At 42.3% G+C, this 19,029-nt stretch overlaps 1 protein-coding gene across 3 annotated transcripts; it reads left to right on the top strand.

Annotated features, from left to right (window-relative positions):
* The first annotated feature begins 3,170 nt into the window (after nucleotides 1-3,170).
* CCNJ (cyclin J) lies at nucleotides 3,171-13,394 on the top strand. Of its 3 annotated transcripts, none has more exons than XM_043551099.1 (6): nucleotides 3,171-3,377; nucleotides 4,000-4,128; nucleotides 6,458-6,668; nucleotides 8,240-8,539; nucleotides 8,660-8,786; nucleotides 10,352-13,394. In XM_043551099.1, the coding sequence occupies exons 2-6, from the start codon at nucleotides 4,060-4,062 to the stop codon at nucleotides 10,761-10,763; spliced, it is 1,119 nt and encodes a 372-aa protein (XP_043407034.1). In that variant the 5' UTR covers nucleotides 3,171-3,377; nucleotides 4,000-4,059; the 3' UTR covers nucleotides 10,764-13,394. The 3 variants fall into 3 exon arrangements, with proteins under 3 accessions (XP_043407034.1, XP_037761253.1, XP_043407033.1); XM_037905325.2 differs by having other exon boundaries at nucleotides 3,173-3,377; nucleotides 8,627-8,786; XM_043551098.1 differs by lacking the exon at nucleotides 3,171-3,377 and having other exon boundaries at nucleotides 3,391-4,128; nucleotides 8,627-8,786.
* Nucleotides 13,395-19,029: the final 5,635 nt, after the last annotated feature.

Below are 19,029 nucleotides of genomic sequence, written 5' to 3'. Positions count from 1 at the left end.
GTTCCCTGAAATATACTTATCTGTGCAGAGATTATGCACAGGCAGAACATTTCAGGCAGTACAATGGTTTTGGGTTTTCCCCAGAAACTTAGAGGTAACATTTTAAAAAATCATGTTTATAGTAGAAAGTCTCTTAGGACCCCACTCTGCAAACACTTATGCAGGTGGATTCATTTACTGAAGTCAATGGAACTTCTTACCTGCATAAAGTCACTCATGTATAAGGGCTTGTCTACACGACCAAGTTTTGTTGACAAAACTTATATCGACACCCAGAAGATGACAAAACAAAAAGGGAGTTCACACTTGCTCCCTCTGTCGACAGATCATGTCCACATTGGGGACCTCATTATCGACAGGGTGAGCAATGCACTGTGGGTATGTATCCCACAGTGCAGTGTTGTGGGAAGGAAGAGCTGATCGCTGAGCACCTTGGGATTCTCTCCGAGTTCTCCCACAGCCCCCTCAGCTGCCGAGAGCAACATCATGAGCAGCTCTGTGAGCTCTCCGTGCTGAGGCATGGCAAAGCAGCACCGCAGTCTGCCCCACTCCCCCTGCAGCCGCAGTCCGCCTGCTGCCGTGCTCCTAGCGCAAAGCAGAACAGGAGCATTCCAATGATTTGCTCTTTGTTTGTTCCCCAAATGGAGCAGCCCACAGATACTTCCCCGAGCTCTGAAAGGGGAGGGGCACATGCCTGCAGGGCAGCAGAGATCACAACACCGAGCAGAGCAACCAGGGCAGGCATTGTGGGATACTGGCGGAAGCCAGTTCTGTCGACAAAACAATCAGCAGTGTCTACACTGGCTCTTTATCGACAATAAAGGGAGGGGAAAAGACAGAAGTCTCTCATAGTGTGAGAAACCCCACAACAGACAATTATACAATAACATACCCATAAGGGAAAGTTCCTTCCTAATCCCAACTGGTTGTTTTATGCCCTGAATCCTGAGGGTCCTTTAGAATGTTTTACCCAATGTCTAAACTTTTTGTAACCCTCAAAATATAATAACTTGTGGCAATGATTTCCACATGTGAATTATATAGTCTATGAAAATGTCTTTCTTTTTATCCATTTCACTATTGCCAAACTGAACCATTCAAGTACCTAACTACTATCAAATCACAAGATTGTCTTTAAAATTGAGATTTTAAAAAATAATATATTTTTGACGTTTTTGTTTGCTTTCTTCTTGTTAAGCCATTAGGTTTTCCAGATTTTCTCAATAGCCCTGAAGGCTAGAAACTTTTTTAAGTTAAAGGAGATTCTCACCTAAACATAGGTCTGAAGGAGCTGCGGCCTTAAGTCAAACACCAAATATTGAGCGACTTGCAATAAAATCATGTGAGAAATGTATTGCCTTTTAATTTCATTGAGTTCTCCCTTGTTCTAGTGCTATCAGTGCTATCAACAGTAAGGGAAGTAAATAGCCAGGTGAAAAGAAAGTGCATTATAGCAGTCCAAGTTAGATACCAAAAAATCATGGAAGACCATGGTAATACAAGGAAAAAACCCTCCAATTATAGAAGAAAGCATTCTTGGAACTCCTCTGCTTAATGAGAATTCAGAATCAAACCAAAGTCTAAATAAGGTGACCATATTTCCCAAAGGGAAAATGGGACACCACACAGGACTGGTTCAAGCCCCCCACCCCCACCCCAACGGGGCTGGCCCAAGCCGCTCGCCTGATCCCCCTTTTTCCCCCCATGTGAGGCTGGGGTCACTGGAACCCCCTGCTCCCCCTGCAAGAAGCTGTTGCTGGAACCCCCTTGTCCTCCCTCCCGCAAGGAGCTGGCAAATCCCCTCACGCCCCCCCAATTTTTCTCTGCACCACACCCCACTTTTTTGACAAAGGTGGGCATTTGTTCCATTTGCTCTTGCCAACTGATCAAGCTGGCAAGAGCACATGGGACAACTGCCCACCTTTGCCAAAAAAGTCGGGATGGCCGGGACAGGGCTTAAAAAAAGAGACTGTCTTGGCCAAAACAGGATGTATGGTCACCCTAGGTCTAAAGGAATCCCTTGATCATGAGATACTTTAGCAAAAGGGAGGTATACCACATCCAGCCTTGTCTGGATGAGTCTCAACCACCCACTCTCATCCAAGCCTCTTCTTTGATCAGACACCAGGAGAGCCAAGGGGCTGCATCTCTGGGTCTGATGAAAAAGACAAGGAAAAGCGATTTCAGCATAGTCCCCTCCCCCAAAAGTGTCTCCCAATGTCCCCTAGTGGCTCTTATATGAGAGCCCTCCTCGAAAATGAACAATTGCATACTATCACCTTCTGTATCTTCTTTGGTTTTTCTGATACAAAGACTTATATTGCATAATGGGTAGCATCTATCCTCACTTGCATTGTTTGCATTACCATCTACCTTTTAAAAAAACTACTCTTCCCTAAGTAAAGCAATTGTTTTTTCTATATACACACCTATGCCCTCATCACAAGCTTAGGTCTCCCTTTATTCATGTTTTTGGCATACAAGTCATTTTGTTTGATATTTCAGTTGTAAGGCTTAATGAATGTGCCTATAATGCTTGGATCAAGTGGGGGAACCGTTAGGTTTTCAGGTGAAATGATAAAACAAATATAGGCGACAATTACACAAACACATGTTTTAAGGCGTCGGCACTGCAGTGTTTCTGGGGCTGAACCCCGCATTTTCCAGCCAACTCAGAATTCCTCCAGTTCAAAGCGCAAGGTGCCCAGGGAGCTTCTCCCTGAAACCTGATCCGACCTCCTCTTTTGCCCCACGCCGCAGGCAGACCCGCACCGCGCCCTCTGGCCGCGGATTACTCTCACGCCAAGAAAAAGCAACCACACATGCTGCTACAGTTTCCCCCCCTTCGTTGCCTTCCCCAGGCTTTGCAACTTTTTCTGATGCTTTGTACACTCCCGTGTGTGTTCAAACATTACTCATCTGTAGCCCGGTGTGGGCGCGCACACACTGACACTACCAGCCCCGAAGCGGCTGGCAACGCGAAGGCAAATCAGGCTGCTCACTGCCGAGTCTCACGGCTCCCCCCTTCCCACGCTTCCTCCCCCCAAAACCTTTCCGCCTGGGCGGCTACGGCAGCTCAATGGGTCCAAAAGCTGCTTGCATGTGGCAGGAGAGCGGAGAGCTTGTGCACCCGTGAATGCTGGGCCGTGATTGGAGCTCCGGGGCCAGACCACGATGTAAAACGAAAGTAGATTGGCAGAGGCCCAGCGGCATGTGCCTGCTGCCTGGCTTTGTATACACACTTGCCTGCTCAGCCCTTTAACAATGGGCGAGGGGCGCTGCTCGGCCCCAGGGCAGAGCTGAGCTCCGGGGACGCGCTGCGGTGAGATGCTCGGGGAGATGCCTGTGGCTCTCCTGCCGCCGGGGCTGTGAGCGGGGTAAGCGGCGGCTGCGCTGGGAGTGGTGGGGAAGTTGCCGGCGGAGGTTGCATGCCAAGCCCTTTGTTGTGTCGGGAGCCAGGGAGGCTGCTGCCGCCGCTGCCGGGACCCCCTGCTCCTCTGCGCGCCCCGCCGCACCAGCGCCCCGCTCGGCGCCTCCTCTGCTGCCTTCCCCTCCGCCGGGTTTCCTCCGGGCAGTGTCGGGAGATGAGGCTGCCCCGGAGCGATGCACCCGCCTGGGGGAGTCTGTGCCCCTCCGGCCGGCGCTGATAGGAGAAAGGGCCAGCTCCAGTGCGAGGCTGGAGCGCAGCCCCGCCGGCATCCCGGGGTGGGGGACACCCGACGCTGCTCCTTAGCATGAGGTGCCCCGGGGGTCTCTGCACTCAGCTCCCCCCGCCCCGCCTCGCCTCGCCTGGAAACGTGCCCGACTATCAGCTGTGGCCGGGGAGCGGGGCTGCCGGTGCCTCCCCGGGGGGAAGGGCCAGAGAGCCGAGCGTGCTCCGAGGGGAGAGGAGTAACTGGCTGCTTTTAATTGGGTGCAAATGAAGAGGGGCTAGGGCGAGAATTAAACCGGGCTCTGCGGCGGGACTGAGCGGGCGCCGCTTCCTTCCCTCTTGCGCAGGCTTCGGCTGCTGCCTTTCGCCGTGTGCCGCTGTGACTCTCTGCCGTCCCGCCCTGTCCCATGGAGCTGGAGGGGCAGTGGTGGAAAGGACAGCTGGCTGCCGACATCCACCAAGCGCTTCGCTACAAGGTACCGTGCCCAGGGCTCTTCGGCGACTTTGCCGCAGAGGGAGCCGGAGCCCTTCGGGCTGCGCGGGCGGGAGGCTCGGCTCTTCCCTTCCAGAGTGGCAGGAGAAGGGACGGTCTCAGACAGTCCCTAGAAGGGAGTGAGGCGGGCAGTGCCCAGGGCAAGGCGACTTACTGTTCCTTTTGTCTCAGGCCTTTATCGCTAGGCTCTTAGAGGATTTAGCCACGGGGATCCTGTGTCTGGGCATTTTAAGTCCACGTGCACTGAAATCTTAAAACTAGCTTCTCCATCTGCAAAATGGGCTAAGATCCTCCTAGGAGGGTTGGGAGGACGGATTCATTCACTGGGTTTTTGCAAGATGCGTTGGGCTCCTCAGCTGCAAGGGTTTGCATATGTTCCCACTGTCATTAAAGTTAGATAAAGTAAATTGACACTTGAACTGCAGCACTTGCTTGAACTGCGTTTCGCCCTCTCAGTACATAAAGACATTGATTAACATGTGACAGTGGAGCTGGTTGGCTCCTTGCAGGCAAGGGGGGAGGAGGAGCTAAAAGGCTATTAGAGGGGAGGCCAGTGCTAGAGGTCTTGGTAGAAAGTTCCCCACCTTGTTAAGAATGCGGACCCTAATTTTCTGGTACCCTCCCTGGAGGCAGACTGCAAAATAAAAAATATAGTAACCTCCACACAATTACTATACATCAGTGCTAAATTTTGTTGGAAATCCATTTATAACAGAAAAGGAGTACTTGTGGCACCTTAGAGACTAACCAATTTATTTGAGCATAAGCTTTCCTGAGCTACAGCTCACTTAGAAGCTGTAGCTCACAAAAGCTTATGCTCAAATAAATTGGTTAGTCTCTAAGGTGCCACAAGTACTCCTTTTCTTTTTGCTATTTATAACAGTCAGTCATTCTTTCCAAATCTGCTATATAAGAGGAGAATAAACATGCTAGTTTAAAGTCAGGTTAATTGAAAACTGCATGGAAAAAGACTTGACTCCAGCAGAACATATGGTAACAACTGAACTGCTGAGATATGTAATGCCTCTAAGTATATACTATCCTGATTATCTGTACTGAATCCTGAGTATTTACACAACTGACCAGGTATTCCCCTATCTCTGCCCTTTGGTCATGGTGCATTTGTCCCTTTTTTGGGAAGTATTCATAGATCCAAGTTTAAACTATGTTTTTTAAAAAAAAAGTTGAGATACTATGTAGAAGAGTGCTCTATAAGTGGGTGCAATAACAATAAGAAATGTTAGGGCAATCCTGTTTTGAAACCCCTCTTAGCTGTGAGCTGACTCATGTCAGTGTTTGCGGATATTGCTCCTTGATAATAAGGCTCACCTTATCACCAAACAGTTGTAAATAGGTTAACAATGATTTAACCTAGTAAAAATGTGGCTAAGCAGTTTTGGAGATTGCATTAACTTTCTTGATGGCCTGATCACTTCAGCAATGCACATTACTGGGCCCATGTAGAAGAAACAACAACTAGTATAATAGATTCTAATTACAAATGAAAGTAAGTAACTTCTGTTAACTTTAATACTCTTTCAATTTGAAACTATTTAAAGGGGTGGTTATTTTAAAGATAATCATATGATTTTAAAACTCTAGAATTTACCTTACACTTGTGATATGCAGGAGGTTAGACTAAATGATCATGATGGTCCCTTCTTGCCTGAAAGTCTATGGATCTGTAAACTTTCCAGTTATCTCAGCTCTACCTGGTGTCACGGAATAGGCCCCCGGCTGGGAAATGTTATTACAATAAGCATTATAATCCCAAACCATATCCAATCTGTGTTCCAGAGTGTAGCTCTTTCTGTCTGTTTATTTGTGATAGTGGAGATCAGCTGTGTTGTTTTGGTTGCAGTTGCCTGGAATTCTGCTTTCCACAGTGAAGAACACCATGCTAGCAGTTAAGGCTCTTGTCCTTGAAACATTCTGCCCTTCAGAGTCTGAATTTTTTTATAGTCGGACTATGCCACAAGGGTTTTTCTTTGTCAGTCCGTCATTATGTTCAGTCAAACCTTATTTGGCTTGTTTGTTTCTAAGTTTTGGGCCAAGTTCTATTTTAAATAATTGTTCTGTAGAATCTAGATACTCCTTATATTGGTGTCATAAGATAATAAATAGTCATCCCCAGCAAGAGAACAGTTCCACTATGTGAAGATAAATAGCAAAATTGTGACCATGCCTCCTAAAACTGCTTTGAAAATTCCCTTATGTATTAACCCAGTCAGTTTTCATATGTATTTTTGGCAAGTGTATTTGCATAAAAATAATAGTGGTTGTACTACAGCTATATGCTGCTCTCTGTCTAGGAGCTGAAGCTTCCCTCCTACAAAGGCCAGTCTCCCCAGTTAAATCTGAGAAGATATTTTGCAGACCTGATTGCCATTGTGAGCAATCGTTTCAGACTCTGTCCCGCTGCACGACATCTTGCTGTCTATCTACTGGACCTCTTCATGGACCGCTATGATATATCCATTCAGCAGCTACATGTGGTTGCTCTTTCCTGTTTACTTTTAGCAAGTACGTATTATGCACTAATTTAACTTAGGTTCTTGTACCAACTAAAGGATCATTCTGAGGTGCTCAAGCAGATTTAGGAGAAGATTATGTATAAAAGATCAGCACAGCTGAATTTGGTCCAATATGCGGGCCTCTCTCAAGACTTTCAACTTCTGTTGGTATTTGATGAAGTGGGGGAAGGACACTAAAAGCTACAATCACAGATCAGTGTTTACATCACAAATAAATTGACTGAAGTTTTTAAAATAAAATTTAAGAAGGAATTACAAGAAAACGAGCCCTCTTTTTAAAGGCAGTCACCTGCCACCTCCAAATTGCCCAGTTATACACAGAAAAAGGAGAAAAGTCTTATCTGTTGTAGATACTGAAAAGACACCTTGAATGTCACTTTTGGATTTATATCATCTTGTGAGAACTAAAATATGAACAAAATGGTTACAGTAAACGGGTACCTTCCACAACTGGGAGAACCAAGGGAATTAATTCGATGGATTGAGTCCCACTGCTACTGAAGAGTCCTTATTTGCTAAAAGAACATAACTTCACCTTCTGTAGAAAGAGTGTAAGAAAGGAGGAAAGTGTGGTGAAACTGAGGTAGCAAAACAGTGGCAAGTTCTATAGAAATGTGGCACTTGCATCCATTATTGCTGGGCTTTTACACGTATAACTTCACTTTAGGCTAAAACATACAGGTATGACAACGCAAAGTCCAGGACAGGGTGGAGCTGCTGCTATTAATTATTATTATTATTATTTATTAGTATTACTGCAGCGCCTAGTTCTAGTTTGGAGTAGGATCCCATTGTGCAAGGTGCTGTACAAACACAGAACAAAAAGATGGTCCCTGTCACCTGGGCCTTACAATCTAAGTATTGATAAACTTAAAAGGAGGGACAGTTGTGGAAGTCTACATAAATGACCATATACATTTCCAGATACACATGACTGAAACTGAAGGGCTCAATTTCTGCTTGTCAGTTATTGAATTTAAACATACCCGTAAACACTGAAATGTACATTAGAGCCTCTATACCAAGTTGATTCTTCCTACTGCACTTTGAACAGGGAAAGACTTTTTTTTTTTTTAAAAGCTCAAAACTAAAGGTGGACTCTTGCACTATTATTATTATTTATTATTATTAATGGTACTTCAGCAGTTACCGGGGTAGGTTTTAGGATAACTTAACGAACAACAAGAAGTCATTTATGAATTACAGTCAGGCTACACCATACCATCATCAGTATTCTCTCTCTCTCTCTGCAAATGGCTCTTGTTTGTGTGAGAGAAACTATAAAGAGACAACAGGAAGTGTGACACTGCTGTAATATCCTATAGGTTGCATAGCAACTATCTGCTGAAGCTTAACCCTTAACAGTATGTCCCTCTTCTCCTCAGCAGAACCTTCCCATCGAACTTTGCATGCAGGAGCCTATTTGACATGGGAAAACAATTGTATAGCAAGTGTTTACAATGAAAAATACCCGAATGTTAACGATAACAGCAAATGTGGTTTCGTGTATGTTGTACTCAAGTTTCTAATTATATTTTTCTTCCTCTCCCCTGCCCCAAGGTAAATTTGAAGAAAAGGAAGACAGTGTCCCTAAGCTCGAACAATTGAACAGCTTGGGTTGTATGACTAACATGAATCTGGTATTAACAAAACAGAACTTGCTACACATGGAGCTGTTGTTGCTAGAAACATTTCAGTGGAACTTGTGTCTCCCAACTGCTGCTCACTTCATTGAATATTACCTTTCAATTGCTGTCCATGAGACAGATCTCCACGATGGCTGGCCAATGGTTTCCTTAGAGAAGACCAAGTTATACATGGCAAAATATGCTGATTATTTTCTGGAAGTATCTCTGCAAGGTGTGTTGCATGGTTTAGTTAATGCAACCTTATTTCTTAAATAATATTTGTGTCTGACTCATCTAAACAATTTTTGTGTCTGTCCAGATCATGCATTTTTAAATTATGCTCCTTCGTTAGTGGCTACTGCATGTGTGGCGGCTTCAAGGATTATCCTACGTCTCTCTCCAACGTGGCCAACTCGACTGCATCGTCTTACTGCATACTCCTGGGACTTCCTGGTTCCGTGTATTGAACGACTATTAATGTAAGCTAATGCTGGCTTCTCATTTGTAAAGGCTTTGTCTCTGTAACAAGCATGGTATATTTAAAGGACACTTACACTAAAAAACAATATTTACAAAAACAGTACAGTTTATTTACTAGTGAGTTTGTGCCGCATCTTTGTCAAAAGTACCCAGGTACTATACAATATTTATTAAACCAACCAGTCAGTCCCTCTCTGCTTTTCAAAAAACCTCACCTGACCTAACTCCTTCATCCCTCCTCCTCTCAGCAAATAAAATACTCAGACAAAACCATGACAGAAGAAAAATATATGCAGCATGATCACCAAACTTGGGCTGTGGCAGGCAGTCAGGTAACAAGTTCAAAAGATTGGAGTACGGGGAAGCAAGGGGAGGACTTTCACCTGAGTGCCTTTGGGGTGCTGTAGCAGATCTCAGCTGTTTCAAATGAACATGTGGAAGCAGATTCCTTAAATAACTGGCTCCCAATCTGCATAGAGCTTTAGAGAATTGAATTTAATAGGTATCCCGTGAACTGTACTGAGCACATGGGAGGTCTACTTAAGCCTCTGGAATTTAGAGCTTTCTGAGTAGAGGATGCTCCCAATGGAGCATGTTAGAAAAGTGTGGATAGTTATGGAGGGTCCCACAGCTAAGAGGGGAAAGCTTGCCTTCTCATTATTTATAAATGGAAAAACTGCAGGCCAGTGTCATCTACATAGCAGATGTGCCAAGGGATCCAATGGGACCACAAGACCGAACCATACTAGAAAAGGGTGACGGTACATCCCCAATTAATCAATTTCATTCTCCAAGATGAATCCCTAGGCCACCAGCCTCATTTCCCTCTTGTTGACATTTGCTCCCATCCACGTCCAAACTTTGGTTAGCACATAAAGAACAGAAAAATCTGAATCCAGACTTGAAGAGAAACTATCCTCTCCATGCAGGTGGCACTCTAGCCCATAACCTATCTCCCTTGATGGCCTTCATACTGTACCCAGTAATCACGAGGTGTTACAGTATCAAACCTTGTGGCAGAACAAGGATACCAAGAATACCATTCGCGTGGGAAAGAACATACTCAATGCCTTTCTGGAAGGCCTAAGAGGAAGGGGAAGAGTGACTGCAGTGTCAATCCAGTGAGGCACCACGAGCAAGTCAGTAATCCCTCATGATCAGTAGTATCAATGACTCGGAGAAGTTGAGATGGTCACAATACAATCATTCATTGCTAGGAGCAGATTAGCCACCAAAAATGTCACTTTCTGATTCTCCTACACTGTAATGTTGTACTAGCAAATGTTACTGCTCTGACCTCTTTATATCCAAGCATACTACTTTCATTAACTCTTAAATGAAAATGCTTCTCTTCACATTGTAGCCTTTTAAAAAATTCATGGCCCTAACCTTTAAAATCATTTAAACTTCCTAATGTACATCTTTAAAGAATATGAATTGCTTCTTAAATGGCCTTTTAAAAATAGTTTGGTATTTAAAGGCTGTTACAGCTTTACAGTTAGGATACTCTTAAAACTATACAAAACGTTGACTAAAATGGTCTTATTTTCTCTTTGTATTCTAGTGCACATGATAATGACGTAAAAGAAGCAAACAAGCAAAAAGGACAACATGCCCAGCCTGCACAACACAGTGCGTTTCCCACCCAGACTCCCACTCCACAGCAGGCTCATGTTCAACAACATGTATCACAGTATCTCCAGGCCCATCAAGCTCCACTACAGTATCACCAGCAAACCTCACAACAGCAAAACTGTCAGCAGATGGTGTCAACTAGCCACACATCCTCTTACCCACTGCAGTCTTGCCCTGCTGGCTTACAATCCAGCGTTCAGGCTCGAGGTCAGATGCAGACTGGTGCTAGTATGTCACTAGCAGTTCCAATAGAAGTGAAGCCATGTATAAGTGTCTCATACAACCGGAGTTACCAGATCAATGGACGGTATCCTTGTATTACTCCCTGCTTTGAGAGGTGATGAAAACAAATTTAGATACCCTAGTTTTTTTTTGTCAAACCTCAAATAAGTTTGAGGGCCACAATCTAAGTAAAAGTAGCACTCTTTCCGGAAGGAAAACAGCTGGATTGGCAACCGATTAGCTCAAGTACAGAATCTGCAAAGAATGAGCATGTAGTATGTTTTCTAAAAGGAATGTGTGCTTTTGACACTCCAGTGCACTGTGTGCTCTTAACAGCCACCTTTGAAATACAGGTCAAGAGAAAAATGGCTGTGGACTGGCTAGAGACATATCTTTTAATGAAGGAGATATACAGTATTACTTTGAAGAGGCCATATTTATGCAATACTTCCATACAGTACTGAATAAGATTTACTTTTGGTAAATTGAAACTTAAGAATCCACTGAGCAATGGGCTTCCCCAGAAACACTGGGGCCACGTAGAGAGAAACAAACTTTCATTGACTAAATCAGTAATGCAATTACTTGTCATTTTTTTGGTCATACACTTTACATTATAAGAGAATGTCCAATTTAAGGCACTCGAGTTAACTGACTCATTTTATTGTTTTTAAATCTTGTGCCTCACAGGACATATGTTACATTTTTTTTTCCTTTTGATTCAGATGTTTAGAATAACACTTTCTCACTAACTCAGGGAATTATCTATTCAAAATGACTCTGTGCTGCTTGTGTGTACACTTAACTGGGTGTAATCCAGGGTGGTATTTCAGGGCATCTACAGTGCAGAGTACCAAAGGGATTTATAAGTGTATAAAGTCTAAGTGTAGTCCTAACTGCTCCCTGCCACCCAACACTCTTGTGATCAAATGATTACAGAGTAGTAGTAGTTTCTTTTAAGTTTAAGCTGAACTAATACTGTACCAGAACTCATGTAATAGTGGTTGTGATTATTTTATTAACACAACCAATACAAAATATCCCCTAGTTTTTCAGTCTATAAATTCTCTAGGCAGAAAAGGCACCGTTAAATGCTTACAAAAATTCAGTATTTCGTATGTCAAGCTTGGTGCAGGGTGGGGGGGAAATAAGTTCTCAGGTAATGCCGTGGCAGCTCATTCTTCTGCTTTACAGAAGTCCCACGTTGAAGAGCAACATCAGCATTCTCACTGCTGGAACAAAAGTGTATTGCTAGATCACAGGCAGGATGCTTATTACATAGCTGTCTGAGCTTTAATATCACCCACAAGTCAGATGGCCCGAGAGTAGGAAGCTTCACTCCTCCAGCCCCAGAGGATGAAGGTGGTGGTGAGGATAGTATATTAATGGAAAAGTTCCTTGTTTACAAAATCAGGCAGTTGACTCTCCCCCTGATCTGGTATGGGAGGGGGAATTGATGGAGAGAGCCCTACGGGCTTAAATGTATGTTTTTTGTTTAATTTCTAATGGCAGCACTTAAAAGCATGGTTAAATGGCAGACAGGAGGCAAGACCTTCTATTAACTATATGATCAGTGGAAGTTCACGCACTCTGTATGTTGCAAAGAATATTGGGAGTGGGGAAGAAGTGGTGTTTGACATCACTGTTAATATGGAAGATTAACTTGGGAGAGTGGGGCATCCTAAAATATTCAGTAGTTGAGGAAGATACTTCTGCTTGTTCTGATGGGTTTTCCTGGAGCTGAACCATAATATATTTCAAGAATCCATCCTTTATTATGGAGGAGAAGAAATCCTCTGTGTCTATAATTATTTTAACATATCATGTTTCAAATAGTCCTTTTTTCATGGGGAGAGAGGTGGAGTGGAAGGTTGGGAGAATGTGTAAGGAGGAATTGAGCCTCTCTACTTCATGCTAGAGAATAAACTTCCAGGTGAGCACAATATCACCTACTTTTACCTTCTCAAAGAGCCACCTTTCCTTTCCCCCAAAATTATTTCTTTTTTGGTGGGATGGGGCAAGCAAGTTTCCTACCTCCTAAAATGCCTGAATTGTTTTTCATTTAAATTTGGAGAGATGGGGAATAGATCCAAAAGGGAAACTGTCTTTCCATCTTCGGATTTCAGTTTATTGAAATGCTATGTCCAAGTTTTCAGTGCTCTAACTACCTCGTTTATGTGAATGTACAGTTTTCTGATGGACCATGACTTGAAATAACAGCAGATGCCTGTAGCAATTTGTCTGTAAAATGCATATCTTGGCTAAATGTCATCTTTAATTGTGATGGAGCAGTATAGATTCTTTTGAAATATTAGTAAATCTATCTCAAGTATTTTACATATAAAATTAGGTAATTAACACTGGAATTATAGGGGTGATTATTCAGTTAGTTAATACTGCAAAGTCTACATATAGTAGGGTATTTTGATTTTATTTTAAGGTATTAGGCTTAACTGTAAAAGGATCCACTACATTTTTTTTAATTTATTATTTAGTTTGTGTCTGACATTACAGTATCAATGAAAATAGAGAAAGGAGCGTGCACTGTGAACAATTTCAATGTGTTATTGAAAAAGGGCTTTACCAGTGTCCATTAAATACACTACTTCAAGTTCTTACTGAGCGAACCAGAACATGCATTTTATGGCATAATTAAAAATGATCATAAATGCAAAACATCCACAACAATGGAATCTGGATGAGTGCTATGCACTTGGATTTTTTTAAAAATAAAACTAGTTTTGAGTAAATCTGTCTGGTTTGTTTTGTTATTTAAATACCTGAATGACAGATGTGTAACTTCATTCCTACTACAGTTCTTGAAATTGAAGGTTCTCTCCACTGCTCTCCTGTGGCAGGAGTCAGTGTATTCCTAAGTCTATTTATAACAACAAAACAGGAATGAAATTGTGCAGGGAGGGTTTAAAAAAAAAATCCACAGCATAAGCCAGAATATTGTACACTTCAACAATATTGTATCCAGGGTACAGCTGCATCTCAGGAAGAAATAGCTTACCAGATCTAGTAGGATTTTTTTTTTTTAAATGAGTCTTAGTGATAACTCATTCTGCCTATAGTAGAACTGTACGGAAAAAGTCAGAATTGAATAGGAAGAGGAACAGCATAGCTTTTGGTGAGCAGAATCCTAAGAAATCCAGAATTTGGGATCCTTAGCTGAAGTTAGTCTTGCTGCCAGAGCTTACCTGTGGGGCAGGCAGAACAAGAACAAGTGATGTATAGAGGCTGAAACATTTTCCCATGGTTGAAATTTTTTTATAATTGCTGTTACAGACTGAATCTTTCTCACATCAAGAATGGGTATGTATATGGAACTATTTAAAATGAGACCCCATTAGTCACTGGGCTTCAAATATTAAGCCAGTCTAGCAGAATCTGAGTTTCTCCGTCATATAGTACAGGCCATGCTTCACTCTACTTCAGTGTTCTTTCCTGTTGATACCTATATACAGCTGTAACTAACTTTACTCACATGAATATTCTGAGTCCAGCAGGACTACTCATCTGATTAAAGTTACGCTCAGGCATAAGTGCTTGCAAGAGAAGGCCTTTAATTGTAGAAATACAATTGTCCTTTAGTATAATACAGGTGGAAACCAATTACTGACCAACTATCAAACTAGAATGATTCAGTGATCAAAAGCCATGTGAATATGCAATAATATAGGTTTGCTTTTAAAAGGGCAATGTCAGCTTAATGAAGTCAGTTACAAGGGAGTTGAAGGTAGATTCATGTAATATCCTTACTGGAGTTTCCCTGCCAGTTTTTTCATTTTTACAATCACGTATTCCAGTTTTGTACATGTGAAAGTTAAAGAAGGGGAGCTGAGTAAATGACTGACTAAGCACAATGCTGTCAAATACACAAAAGTAAACTATATAGAGCGTTCTTTTCTGTGTTTCCAGTAATAGTCACATTGCTTGTAGTAAAGGTATGTAGATGTTTGATAGCATAAAACTAAGCTGACGTATCTTTTCAATGTAGTCTTAACCATAAAGATGCTCTGAGGCGGGGACTTCAAAATTAAGGTCCCATGGTGTGGCAGGTTTCGTTATGGGAGGGATGGTTTTGCCTACACCCTTTAGAAAATGCACAGTCGCTGGATAGGTGAAAATTGAGTGGTTGTCAATTGGAGGCTGACAGGTGCATCACTGCCATGTGTACCCACAGAGAGCTAAGGGAAAGGCCTGAGGTCTTCAAGAAGAGCAGATAATCTTGAGACTGTCTGATTCTTCTGGGGACATTTAGTGATGTTGAATCCAAATAGAAAATCTCTTGATTTTTAGCTAAGTAACATTTTCTGGTAGATTTCTTCCTGCTGTTGTTAAGGATGGTTTGAATAGCTACTGAACATGTCTGCTCTAGGTTCGACTCCAAATACCAAGTTGTGAGGCAGAGGAAGTCCAGGTTGAAATGTCTTATCTTGCCTGTGTTTTGTGTCAAGAGGCCTGGGAAGGTTGGATGCTGATGGGTGGAGTAGTTGACAGCTGGAGAAGGCTGGGGAATCAAAACTATCTGGGCCAGCTGGGAGCAAGGAAGATGATCACTGCCCTGTCCTGCTGGATCTTCCTGAGAGCTCAGGGTAAGTCTTGCTGATGGGTGGAGCAGTGGGGAGGAGGGGAAAGCATATTGTAAGTGTTACTCTCTTATTCTTATGGATGTATCTCCCCTGAAGTCCCAACCTTGAGCCCCCCTGGAGTAGTATATCTTGCATTTCCTGTTTTCTTGTGATGCAAACAGATCCCAGGAGGAAGACCCCTATTATCTGCATACGGTCTTCACCACAGAATCATGTAGTTCTCATTAGTGGTCAAGGGATAAGTACCTTCTGAGGCTGGTGCCAGTGTGTTGTGTATTGCTGGGAGGTGCACTGCTGATAGGGTGATCTGGTGTCACATACACTAGTACCACAGATTGACTGCCTTTATGGAAAAAAGAGGTAACACTCATTACCCCTTACTTGTTGATGTAGAACAAAGTGGTCATGGTGTCTGACATTACCTGGATGTGCTAGGAGTGTATGACCTGTAAGAATTGTTTGCAGGCTTCTCAGACAGCTCTCAGTTCCAGGAATTTTATGTGCATCCTGGACTCCCGGGGAGTCCATGTTCCTTGTGCTGTATGCCCATTCAGGTGGGTGCCCCACCCTACTGTGGAGGCATCTGTGATCAATGTCTTCTGGGGTGGAGACGGTGAGAAGGGGACACATGCACTGGAGAGCATCCTGCACCCTGGGGTGTGGGGAAGCATGACTAACTTGTCCATAGTGTGTCCACTTGGCAGGTATATTAGCCAAAGCCAAGCTTGTAGACAGTGGAGATGGAGTCTTACAGAAGCTGTCATAAGAACAGGACACCGTGTGGCCCAGGAGGATGAGACGTGAATGAACCAACTTTTGTGAGCTCTTTCTGAACTGACTGACTGAATTGTTCATCTACTGGAATCTGTCCTGAGGGAGGTAAGCTCTGGCCCAGACAGAGTCCTGAGGTAGCTCCAATAAATTCTATGATCTGTGTTGGGACAAAAGTGAACTTCTTTGTGTTCATGTAGATTCCTACTTGTGACAGATATGTCAATTTCCTGCAATACTACTGAAAAACCTTACTGAATGAAGATTACGTATCTTTGGAGTCAATTGTGTTAAATGCAAAGGTTATATATAATTGTAGGCCTGGATGATCAAAGGACTATAGAGTACTGCAGCAGACAAAAATGATCTTTTGGGACAATATGTGTGAAGTAGAATTCCTGGGAAACATATAGGGGGAAGTGAATGCAAATACCATCCATAGATTATTCAGAAAACCCAACCAATTGACCCTCACCCTAAGGAGAGAACCATTGCCTGCTGATTACCTGTTTCCAAAGGTTGAAGTTCAAAGGGTCAAGATTTATAAAGAAACAGGCTGATCTGTGCAGTAAGAGTGCTTGTTCTGTGCTGAGGCTATTATGAGCTTGTAACCACAGCAAAAACCCTTGGTGGAGTTTGAAGGATTGACTCCCAGCAGAGCCCCTGCTGGTGTTGGAGGGGTGATCTCTAGTAAGCTTATGAGCATGTGCACAGGTTTTTATTGTTTTAATGTTTTCTCTCTAATGTTTGCACCTTGAGAATAAATGTGCTTGCTTAGAAAGAGCTGTCTGGTGACTTATAACTGTAGGCAATTTCATTATTCAGAGCCTTCAAAGAGTAAGTAAAGTGCAGATGCTGGCCTGATTAGACAGTCTAACTTGTTTTGAATAACAAAGTGTAGGGTGTTAACTGAGCATCCTGAAAAAAGTCAGGTCAGCAGGGAGAGACACGAGAGAGGTAACTGCTGAGGAGGTCGAAGCCTATAAGCCAGTGTGCCCTTGTTGGACCATGGAGAGGGAATACAGGTACAGTTGCCCTGAATTATGACTCTAGAAGACTGAGCAGAATTGCTCTTCCATCTTAGATCCCTTGAAGGGTCAGAGCTATAGACAGTGATACAGGGTCTCTAGTGCTAGACAGTAGTGCTGTTACCCAGTTCGAGTTGTGCTGTAGAGTCTGGATTTGGGATGGACATTCTTTTTAAATATTAAAATAATTACGTATCAACTTTAGGGGTAGCTTTATCCCTTTGGTTTTCTGTTTTATTTACTTTGTAACGAATCAGGGATATATCCTGACACTAGTGATTGTGGGAGAGGGAAGATAGTAATCAATTTCTGTAACATATGAGGATTAAAAGTGTTGAATGGTACAGAGAAATCCAGCCAGATGTCCCTATTTACATTTTTCTATTTGTTTGATGAAATTAAAAGCAAACACATTATGTGAAAAAGTATTTTCTTTAAATTTATTAACCTATGGAACTCAGTGCCACTGGATACTTGTTAGTAGTAGTCAAATAAAAAAAATGATTAGATGCCTACATGAATAAAAACACTGTTTGCTGTTATTTTAACTATAATTGAATTTCAAGGACTTGCAGGGATTTTACTCGATCCTGTAAAGCATCCAGCTTTGACCCAGGATATTAAACTAGAGGGATGATGGGTTTGCTCAGCAACTGCAGTTCTCCATAATTCCTACAAGGTGGAGGCATGGGGCATCTTGAGGAGGTGGCTTTACTCTTCTGTTATGTGGATAAACAGCACTAGTCTACAGTGCTGTCAAGCAGGCAACTTTCACAAGCATTACATCCCTTGCAGTTTTTTTAAATTAAATTTTGTTTCCCCTCATATTTCATTGCTGTAAATTTACTAAAGTCAAATTTGAAGAATTAGTTTCTGATTAGTATATGATAAAGCAGACAGTCTAAATCTTTGTACTAAAAGGCTGCTTAAAAAAACTGAAAATGGCTCTGCACGTCATTTAAATGAGTCACTTACCAACTGTGGTCTAGCTTCTAGTACAATAAATAGAATGATCTGACATTCTCCAGCTACTCCTACAGTACCACCTTCAAACTGAACAAAATGCCTTTAAACCAGTTGGTCTGTTCTACTCAAGTAGTCTCAAAGCAAGGCCTGGGCAAAACTTTTCAACAAACTTTTTTCAGTGGAGAACTGTAAGTTCATCAACACCAAAACGTTTTGCAAACTTGTGTTGATTTTGCTGAACTGTTTGTTTAGAAAAAACCTAAAAGCGTCTGAAAAACAAACATTTTATTTGGACACTTTTTGAAATGAAATGTTTTTATTTTTTGTTTCAAAATGATGGTATTTCAAAATTTCCTTTAATTCTATTTTTCTTTAAGTTCGTGAAATGGAAATGAAAAATTTTTATTTTGGCTTGAATGAAACAGTTTCATTCAACCCAAAATTATTTCCCCCCCTCCCGCGCAACTTTGCTGAAAATTTTTCTTTTCAGTGTGACCTGAGACACTTTTTTTTTTCCCCCAACTTTTCAAAATTGCCAGTGAACCAAAAAAATTGTTTGCCCACCTCTACTCAGAGTACTGCAACAAAACTGGTATTCTCAAATGCTAAGGTGTTTACTATCTTTCTCCTCCTGGACCCTGTGAAACTGAAATAAAATAGTATTATTAAGGTTTCTTTGTACATTTCTGACTTGGAAGAAGTAATTGCATGAAGACTGTAAATAATCTGTAATCAAAACTGTGCCGCCTTCTTACATTTGACTTTCCTGAATGCTCACAGTCTCAACTTTTGCTTGGAATACTGTTGCCTTCTCTAATTTGCAGAGGAAAATTTTACATGATGTCCTTAACAGAACACAGTTATATACCATAAGAGGGGTAGATACCACCTCTCAATAAACCAAAGAAAATTACCTCCCTAAAAAGCAGCATTTATTTTGAATTTTGCAGCATCTATCATTTCAGCAAGGCTTCTCTATGCTTGCCAGTCCTTTATATATTATTTTGGTATTCAATTGGTCT

The sequence above is a fragment of the Chelonia mydas genome, chromosome 7 (assembly GCF_015237465.2).
Source record: "Chelonia mydas isolate rCheMyd1 chromosome 7, rCheMyd1.pri.v2, whole genome shotgun sequence".
NCBI lineage: Eukaryota > Metazoa > Chordata > Testudines > Cheloniidae > Chelonia > Chelonia mydas.
This window is presented reverse-complemented; position numbering and strand designations above follow the sequence as displayed.